At 41.1% G+C, this 9,910-nt stretch overlaps 1 protein-coding gene across 1 annotated transcript; it reads right to left on the bottom strand.

Annotated features, from left to right (window-relative positions):
• Positions 1 to 2,613: 2,613 nt before the first annotated feature.
• Positions 2,614 to 9,570, bottom strand: LOC145343548 (uncharacterized). Its single transcript, XM_080189797.1, has 3 exons — positions 9,386 to 9,570; positions 9,018 to 9,169; positions 2,614 to 2,787 (listed from the first exon to the last, which is right to left on the bottom strand). Exons 1-3 carry the CDS (start codon positions 9,444 to 9,446, stop codon positions 2,614 to 2,616), a joined length of 387 nt encoding a protein of 128 aa, XP_080045923.1. The 5' UTR covers positions 9,447 to 9,570.
• Positions 9,571 to 9,910: the final 340 nt, after the last annotated feature.

The following is a 9,910-nucleotide window of genomic DNA, read 5'->3' on the forward strand; positions in this document are numbered from 1 at the left end:
CTAAACAAGGGAATTTCTTGATGGGACCAGACAGTCTGGAAAGAGAATCACTAAGTCCACGAGAGAGATAAATTATTCTTGCAGGTCTCAGAATCAAAGGGTTGTTTTGAAGGTAAAGAGTAATTAGTTTACATTTCTGTTTGGAACATCCCAGGTACATGATGTCGCCATGGAGGTTTACTTGTTTTTAGTTTATCCATGAGCATTTTGCTCACAGAAGCAATTAAACTTTGGTCTTGTATAATTTGCAGTTCACTGTGCATCAAAGGAAGCAAAAGAGCTAGATGTCAGCCACTGCAAGGAGAGAAAATACTAATCTTATCATTCTCCATGTAGAATGAAAGTGGGAGCTCGCAGTCATTTCTGAGACACAATTCATAAGGGAAAAAGAGGTTGAAAGATTTGCCTAGCTTAAGGAACTGGCTTGCCCACAGAAGGCAAAGAGTGGTTGTAGATGGGTCTTTTTCTGCATGGAGGTCGGTCACCAGTGGAGTGCCCCAGGGATCTGTTCTGGGTCCCTTGCTGTTTGTGATTTTTATAAATGACCTGGAAGAGGAAGTGGAGGAATGGGTTGGTAAGTTTGCCGATGACACAAAGGTTGGAGGTGTTGTGCATAGTTTGGAGGGATGTCAGAAGTTGCAATGAGACATAGATAGGATATAAAACTGGGCAGAGAAGTGGCAGATGGACATCAACTCGGATAAGTGTGTGGTGGCACTTTGGCAGGCACTTTACAAGGATGTTGCCTGGATTGGGTGGCATGCCTTATGAGGATAGGTTGAGAGAGCTCCTTAGAGAGACGAAGGATGAGAGGTGACCTGATAGAGGTGTATAAGATGTTGAGAGGTATAGATCGGGCGGATTCTCAGAGGCTTTTTCCCAGGGTTGAGATGGCTGCCACAAGAGAACACAGGTTTAGGGTGCTGGGGAGTATGTACAGAGGAGACGTCAGGGGTAAGTTTTTCACTCAGAGGGTTGTGCGTGCGTGGAATCGGCTGCTGGCAGTGGTGGTGGAGGCAAATTCAATAGGGTCTTTTAAGAGACTTTTGGATGAGTACATGGGACTTAGTAAGGTAGAGGATTATAGGTAATCCTAGTAGGTAGGGATATGTTTGGCGCAACTTGTGGGCAGAAGGGCCTGTTTGTGCTGTAGTTTTTCTATGTTCTAAGAAATCTAAAGTAACTCTTGGTGAAAACAAGCAGTTCAGCTCGGAATAAGCAAGAGGGAATACTGCTAAGAGCTGTGGAACTGCTATGGGACAGGAGTATAGAGCTATTAGAAACCAGGGGTGATTCTAATTTTCTGCCACAGTCACTGAGCAGGAACTGCGAGTGAATTTCAGACTTAAGCTGAGATGTCCCAGATCGTACAAGGCATTTGAAGGAAAGGTCTACATTTAGTCCCAAGAACCTTCAAGAACTCGATAAGTAGCCAAAGATTTTTAAGAGATGAGTCCAATTGGAAATTTTATGGTTCGATTGTGTTTTATTGTGGCTTTCAATATAAACCATAAGTAATTACCTAAAGTTTAAAGTTTATTTATTAATGTCACAAGTAGGCTTACATTAACACTGCAATGAAGTTACTGTGAAAATCCCCTCGACAATGTTATTTAGTACTGTTCACTTTACCTGATTCCTATATAGTAAAATTATTTATATTAAACCTTGGAATGTTGTGGCTTCATTTTTTCATCGAATAACCGGATGTTCAAATTTCTTTTTAAATATTAAGCGTCTCTATGGGGAAAGTAATTCTGAATCATGTTCATAAATAAGCGTTTGTTAAGCAGAGACAATACCTTATTAAACTGTGATTGGTTTATAATGAAAGCTGAATCAAATAATTTATCTTAACTTTAATCATATAGGTAAAATATATCATGACATCTTGAATTTAACCATCTATGGACATTGGAAAGGTTGTTTGTCCAAAAAAGAGTGAAATTTGAGTCAATAGTACAGGGAAAGATAAAAGGTAAGTTCATAAGATATAGAAGTAGAATTAGGCCATTCGGCCCATTGAATCTGCTCCACCATTCGACCATGGCTAATCTGCTCCTCGTCCCCATCTTCCTGCCTTCTCCCCATAACCCTTCAACCCATTACCAATTGAAAATCTATCTAACTCCTCCTTAACTTTACTCAATATCCTAGCACCCACCACACTTTGGGGTAGCGAATTCCACAGAGTCACAACCCTTTGGAAGAAGTAGTTTGTCCTCAACTCTGTTTTAAATTTGGTACCTCTTATCCTGAGACTCTGACCTCTCTTCCTGGAATGCCCCACAACAGGAAGCATCTGCTCCACATCTACCTTATCCATACCTTTTATCATCAATGATGATAAAAGGAACACTAGAATGTGAGGCTTTACTTTGATATTTAAAATTAACAATCTCAATAACTCCTTTAGTTAGTTTGATCTATTTAATAACATCTTATACTTAGATAAACAGAACAAATCATATTCAGATTTAAATCTGGATGCTAATACATTATAGCAATGGGCTTTAGAAAAAGCATTTGGAAATATATAAAAGATTTTACTCAGACCTAATATTTCCAAAATGAACAAAGTAGTTTAATATCAATGTTTGAAAAATCTGTTGTTCAGTTCACTTTACCTGCAGAATCCTTTTCTTCTGCAGCAGTTTGAAGAGTCTGAGCAAGGTACCAATATCCCATCTCACGCAGAACACGGCAAAATGACTTGAACATGTGGACATCAGCATTTCCAACAATCTCAAGAAGTTTGGCCACCTTCAGTTCTGCCAGGTCCTCCAACTGCATGGATTACCAATTACCCACGTTAGTTTGCTTGCTCTCTTTAAAAAGATGTGTTTAAATTGTATTCATCCTCACCATTAAACCCAGTTGTATTCTATTGTAGATGTTCCATAGAGAAATTTAACATCTGCACTGACCTTCATTACATTCAATCCAGTTTCTTAACCAGACTTTCTGAGAGATGACTGATGCACATTTCCTTGGTGTAGACCAAGTGGTGACATGGACGCTGTGATAACCAGGGTACATAAGGGGTCATGTGTCAGAAGCGCAGGAGCATGGAGCAGACACACAGCATGAAAGAGCTCTCAGAGTATTCAATAAACTGTTACTCTTCTAAGCCCTTGGTCACCAGTCTTTGGAATGTAGGACTTCTATACTTGGGGCCTATTCCACAATCACAATTCCATAATAGAAATTCTCATTTGCTTAAGGTCTTGTTTATGTACTATATCTCAGATCACATACCTACCGACTCAAGAACAACTTCTTCCCTGCCGCCATCAGACTTTTGAATGGGCCTACCTCATATTCAGTTGATTTATCTCAACATCCTAGCTATAACTGTAACATTACATGCATGGCAACACAGTGGCATAGTGTTTAGCACTGCTGCCTCTCAGCGCAGGGACCCAGGTTCGATTCCCAGCTTGGGTCACTGTCTGTGTGGGTTTCCTCCAGGTGTTCCGGTTTCCTCCCACAGTCCATGCAGGTTAGGTGCATTGGCCATGGTAAATTGCCCTCAGTGTCAATGGGACTAGCTAGGGTAAATGCATGGGTTTATGGGGATATGGCCTGGTGGGATTATGGGTGTGGCACTCAGTGGGCAGAATGACCTCCTTCTGCACTGTAGGATTTTATGGATTCTGCACCCTTGCCTTTCCTTCTCCACAATGAAAGGTATGCTTTGTCTGTATAGCACAAAAAACAATGCTTTTCATTGTATATCAATACATGTAAGAATAATAAATCAAATCAAATCTCCTATTCTCTAGTTTTACAATCACAATTTACATGAAATGAAAACTGCATTTGTTATCGCATCCAATACTTTTCTAGCTTCATATTTGCTGATGAACACTCTGTGTTCTTATGTTAACTCATCTAAGCAGTCCCTATGATACAGCATTAAATAATAAAGCAACAACCAGGTTGTGATTAAAATAATTTTATCTTCAGACAACATTCAGCAGCTGAATCTAACTTACAAATTCCACCTGGGCAAATATGGTTATAACTAGTTGTATTTAACTGAAACATTGAGGGAACATCCATAAATTCTCAGAAACATTTCTGCTGTAATTTCAGTGAGATTGACAGAATCCTCAGAAACCTAAACATGTTTTATTTGTTTGTACCATTTCTGCAGAAGTTCCACCAAATTTCAGCCAGAGAACCTAAGTGGAAATTTCAGATACCGTGCTAAGAGTGAAACAAACATTTAGGCCCTTAATTTACAAGTGGTGACAAGGTACAGGTCTTCTCCACCATTCAATTCAATCACGCAGGTCCCCCCAGCCGAGATATTTGAATCATCGATAGTCACTGGAGAGGTGACTGAAGATTGGAGAGTGACAAATGTTGTGCCTTTGTTTGAAAAGGGCTGCAGGGTAAAGTGTGGGATCTACAGGCCAGTGAGCCTCACATCTGTGGTGGGTAAGTTGTTGGAAAGTATTTTGAGAGACAATCTACAGGCATTTAGAGACGCACAAACTGATTAGGGACAGTTAGCTTGGCTTTGTGAGTGGAAAATCATGTCTCACAAATTTGATTGAGTTTTTTGAAGGAGTAACCAAGAAGATAGATGAGGGCAGTGCAGTTGATGTTGTTTACATAAACTTTAGCAAGGCCTTTGACAAGGTACCACATGGTAGGTTGTTGCATAAGGTTAAATCTCACAGGATCCAGGGTGAGGTATCTAAATAGATACAAAGTTGGCCTCTTGACAGAAGCCAGAGGGTGGTTGTAGAGGGTTGCTTTTCAAACTGGAGGCCTGTGACCTGCAGTGTGCCTCAGGAATCACATTGGATCCACTGTTATTTGTCATTTATATTAATGATTTGGATGAGAATATAGGAGGCATGGTTAATAAGTTTGCAGATGTCATCAAGATTGGTGGCATAGTGGACAGTGAAGAAAGTTATCTCTGATTGCAATGGGACCTTGATCAATTGAGCCAATGGGCTGACAAATGGCAGATGAAGTTTAATTCAGATAAATGTAAGGTGATGCATTTTGGTAGATTGAACCAGGGCAGGACTTCCTTAGTTAATGGTAGGCATTAGGGAGAGTTTCAGAACAAAGAGATCTAGAGGTACATGTTCATAGCTCCTTGAAAGTGGGGTCACAGGTGGATAGAGTGGTGAAGAAGGCATTCAACATGCTTGGTTTCATTTGTCAAAACACTGAATACAGGAGTTGGGACATCTTGTTGAAGTTGTACAAAACATTGGTGTGGCCACACTTGGAGAACTGTGTACAGTTCTGATCACCCTATCATAGAAAGGATATCATTAAACTGGAAAGGGTGAAGAAAAGATTTACTAGGATGCTACCAGGATTTGATGATTTGAGTTATAAGGAGAGGCTGGATAGACAGGGACTTTTTTCTCTGGAGCATAGAAGACTGAGGGGTGATCTTATGGAAGTCTGTAAAATAATGAGATCAGCTCGATAGTCAATATCTTTTCCCAAAGGTAGGAGAGTCTAAAACTAGAGGGCATAGGATTAAGGTGAGAGGGGAGAGATACAAAAGCTTCCAGAGGGGCAATTTTTTCACACAGAGGATGGTTAGTGTCTGGAACAAGCTGCCAGAGGTAATAGTAGAGTTGGGTACAATTTTGTCTTTTAAAAAGTATTTAGATAGTTACATGGGTAAGATGGGTATAAAGGGATATGGGCCAAATGTGAGCAATTGGGATTAGCGTAGGTGTTTAAAAAATAAAAGGTAGCATGGACAAGTTGGGCAAAGGACCTGTGTCCAGCTGTAAACCTCTGTGACTCTACTTGCAGCCAGAACTTCCTTTTCCCATTTTATTCCATAATGACCAATAGTCGTGTCAAACAAAAATCAATTAATTTCAGTCCTGCAGGTCCCAAAATACAGTGCATTGTAGGGGTAAAGAGTTCTGCATTGTTACAAAGAAAAAAGTGCTTTTGTTCCTGAATAGTCTAACTCTAAATATCATGTCCCTTTGTTTTTGATTCCCCCACCAGAGGATGTCATTTCTTTATCAACTCCTTTTAACAGTGTAATCACCTCGATCTGGCTCTATATAAACTCTACATTCCTCCCTGTTGTAACCTAGTGCCGTGAAGAGCACAGATCTTGAAACTTATGGTGGAATTGCAATGGCTAATATCCACTAATAGAAACCCCACCCATTGGAGTAAAACTGTTCAGTAACCATACCATTAGGACACCCCTAGGAATGGCATAGTGGCACAGTGGTTAGCACTGCTGCCTCACAGCGCCAGGGACCTGGGTTCAATTTCAGCCTCGGATGACTGTCTGTCTGGAGTATGCACGTTCTCCCCATATCTGTGTCAGTTTCCTCCGCGTGCTCCAATTTCATCCCACAGTCCAAAGAGATGTGCAGGTTAGGTTGATTGGCCATGCTAAATTTGACCCTTAGTGTCAGGGGGATTAGCAGGATAAATATGTGGAATTAAGAGGATAGGACCTGGGTGGGATTGTTGCTGGTGCAGACCCAAAGGGCTGAATGGCCTCTTTCTGCACTGTAAGGATTATACGATGATCCTGGACTCTAGGCTGATGCTCTAAACTCCAGACTAAATCCTGTTCTGTTCCAATTCAAACATTGACAAACTAAATTAATGAAGTATAATGAGATTTCAATGAAACACTACAGAACTGTTGCTGAAATGGATATTTCAAACTAAAGTATGGCTTTAGTTAAGCAAACAGAAGATAGGTACACTTTGAGGCAGTAATATTTGCTGATCATTCTGATAAGCACCCAGAGGGTAGACCATTTAAAGTTGCAGTATATTTTCACAGGAAATGTTGGAAATATCCCACAGACCAACTTGGCATCATTAAAGAGATAAAAGGATAAGAGAAAAGCAAGTTAACCCTTGGTCACATCCATTCAGTTACACCTCAAATATTCACCTTTCTTTCTCTTTATAGATGCTGTGTATTTGCAGCATTTTCTGTTTGTACCCCAAATTTCCAACATTTACATTTTCACAGATGCTGCACTGAGAACCAAGTGAAAAGGACTTGGCTGCATTAACCATGGGATTAGATGTGGCAGAGATCCAGTAAAGGTCCCAGTCAAAAGCACATGACTGGTCTTAGAATGACTAACAATTACTGACAATTATAGAGATGGAGGGCAGCTCAGAATCTGAATCTGTTGGCAGCTTCATTAATCCTTGCTGGAAAACTATCAACCTTAGAAAATTCTGACTTGATCTCTGTAAAAACATTTCTAGCTTGCATTTTTTACACAGAGTGATGATTTATAACAAAAAAAACAGAAGCAACACAAGAGTGAAAATCAGGAGGGGTCTGGACACGAAACATAGACGATGGAGGAGGCCATGTGACCCTTCAAGCCTGCTCTGCCACTCATCACAATCATAGCTGATTATCCAACTCAATAGCCTAATCCTGCTTTCTCCCCATAACCTGTGATCCCATTCACCCCAAGTGCTATATCCAGCCGCCTCTTGAATATAGTCAATATTTTGGCATCAGCTACTTTCTGTGGTGATGGACAGAGTATATAGGGAAAAATTGTTCCCATTGGTGGGAGGGTTGTGAACTAGACAGTACACATTTAATTGGTGAAAGAAGCAATGCTGACATGGGGAAAAGCTTCTTTAAATGCAGGAAGTTATTTGGATTTCCTATGCATTGCCTGAGCGTGTGGTGGAGACAGATTCACTGCTGCCATTCAGAAGGGAATGGGATCACTGAAAAGGCAAGTTTTGCTGAGCTATAGGGAGAAAACTGGGGAAGTGGCACTTTTGTCATCAGTGTATCTTCATATATTGTTTTTCACCCTTTGGTGAATAGTGGGGGAAGTGAAGAAAGGATTTCCAAGCTGTTTAATCAGCTTCTTCCAAGACTAACAAGTCCTGGTGTTAAACTCAAACCCAGAGCTTCCGACCCAGTGGTAGGGATGCTACCACTGCAACACAAGGCCTCCTGGTGAGTGGCACTAAATAAATCACCTTGTAGAGAGCCACTGCAGAGAAGAAAACTGAATGACCTCATTTTGTGCTGTAACTGTTCTGATTTAGTGCAAATGAAAGAAAAAAGAATCCTGAATCAAAGCGACTGGCAGGGGCACAAAAAGCAATTTGAATGTTGAGCTCTAGGAGCAAGGTATCTCCCCTCACCCCTTGTCCCAGTCACTTTGGCATTCTCACAAAGTTACCATGAGGTAATCATCGTATCACAAGCTGTACCACAGTTTGGTATGGCTCCTGCTCTGCCTAAGATCACAAGGAACTACAAAAAGTCACGAATGTAGCCCAATCCATCACGCAAAACCAGCCTCCCATCTATTGACACTGTCTACACTTCCTGCTACCTCGGAAAAGTAGGCAGTATAATTAAGGACTCCACAAAGCCCAGACATTCTCTCTTCTACCTTCTTCTGTCAGGAAAAAGATACAAAAGTCTGAGATCCCATGCCAACTGACTCAAGAACAGCTTCTTCCCTGCTGCTGTCAGACTTTTGAATGGACCTACTTCGCATTAAGTTGATCTTTCTCTGCACCCCTAGCTTTGACTGTAACACTACATTCTCCACTCTCTTGTTTCCTTCTCTATGAACGGTGTGCTTTGTCTGTATAGCACCCAAGAAACAATACTTCTCAATACATGTGGCAATATTAAACCAAATCAAATTTTTGCGATAGGAATAGTATTTCAAAACAGAGTTACAAAGCCAATGTGCAGAGTGGACAGGGCAAGCCCTTAATCCATCTCCTTGCTTGCTCCAAAAAACCAATCCAAATTAAATCCAATTCACGGTCCCCACAAGAGAGGCATACTAGATCCAAGCTGACAAGAACAATCATTAACTACACCTAATCTCTCGCTTTATCTTAACCAAAAGGCCGAGCAAAGACACCAAGGCCTTTCTCCCACATTCAGAGACCTCTCAGTTTCCAATCTGATGTACCTCCTAGCCATTTCAGAGTGAATGGGTGCTCCAATTTCCAATGGAAGAAGAAGAGAATCCTACCTCAATCTGTCCTATTTGGTCAGTGGTTAAGACTCCCTTCTCTTTCAAACTCCGATACAAAGGAGGAGACAGCTTGAGTTGTTTGACCAGGAAAGGTTTGTACAATCGAATTACATTGGAATGGAAGTTAGCTCTTCTGCCAGTCTTTTCACCTAATTTTAAAGAGATACAAAAATGATTATTAAACTCCTGCTATGAGGACAGAGATATTACTCCTATTCTGTCTTACCACCAGATTAAATACACGACAGCCAAGTGGAATAGGCAGTCACTGGGTAATTATAGTTACAAACTGTAGCATCTCCATCCAAGCCAGAACTGAAAGCACCATCTGTGACAGAGACTAAGGATTAGGTGCAGTAACTCACAATGATTCAGCTGCTCTGTAAATGTTACTTTCTTCCTGCGGTTGTTGACTGATTTGGACATCGCTTCAAGATCGTCTAGGATTTATGGATTTACAAGAGCGAGGACGCGACACTGGCATCATCTCGTAACGCAAAGCCTTTGCAGCCCAATCCTCTAGGAGCTTTCTCCCATCTGAAGTCCCAGTGACCTGGTAGCCCCACCTCAGGAAAGCTTACTCACCGGCAAGTGAATGCCAGCAGTTATTAACACCACACACAGAGCCCAAAGGCAGGAGAAGTGTGAAATTTGTCCTCTGTTTGTTGTGTGTAGTTGCTAGGTAGCATTAGGATTTAAGTGAGAGTTGCTTAGCAGAGCCAAGGAAGGATAATTTCACAATCAATAAGGAGCTGTACGAGCTCCCAGAACCCAATGACGGAACCATCTAACATTAGACTTTTTCGAGGCAAGGGGGAGGGGTCAGTTTAATATTATTGATCAGCAGATTTTTTTTATTCATTCACTGGGACATGGGCATCGCTGGCTGG

This window comes from Carcharhinus amblyrhynchos, chromosome 5 (genome assembly GCF_965287045.1).
Source record: "Carcharhinus amblyrhynchos chromosome 5, sCarAmb.v2.hapA, whole genome shotgun sequence".
NCBI classification, from domain to species: Eukaryota; Metazoa; Chordata; class Chondrichthyes; order Carcharhiniformes; family Carcharhinidae; genus Carcharhinus; species Carcharhinus amblyrhynchos.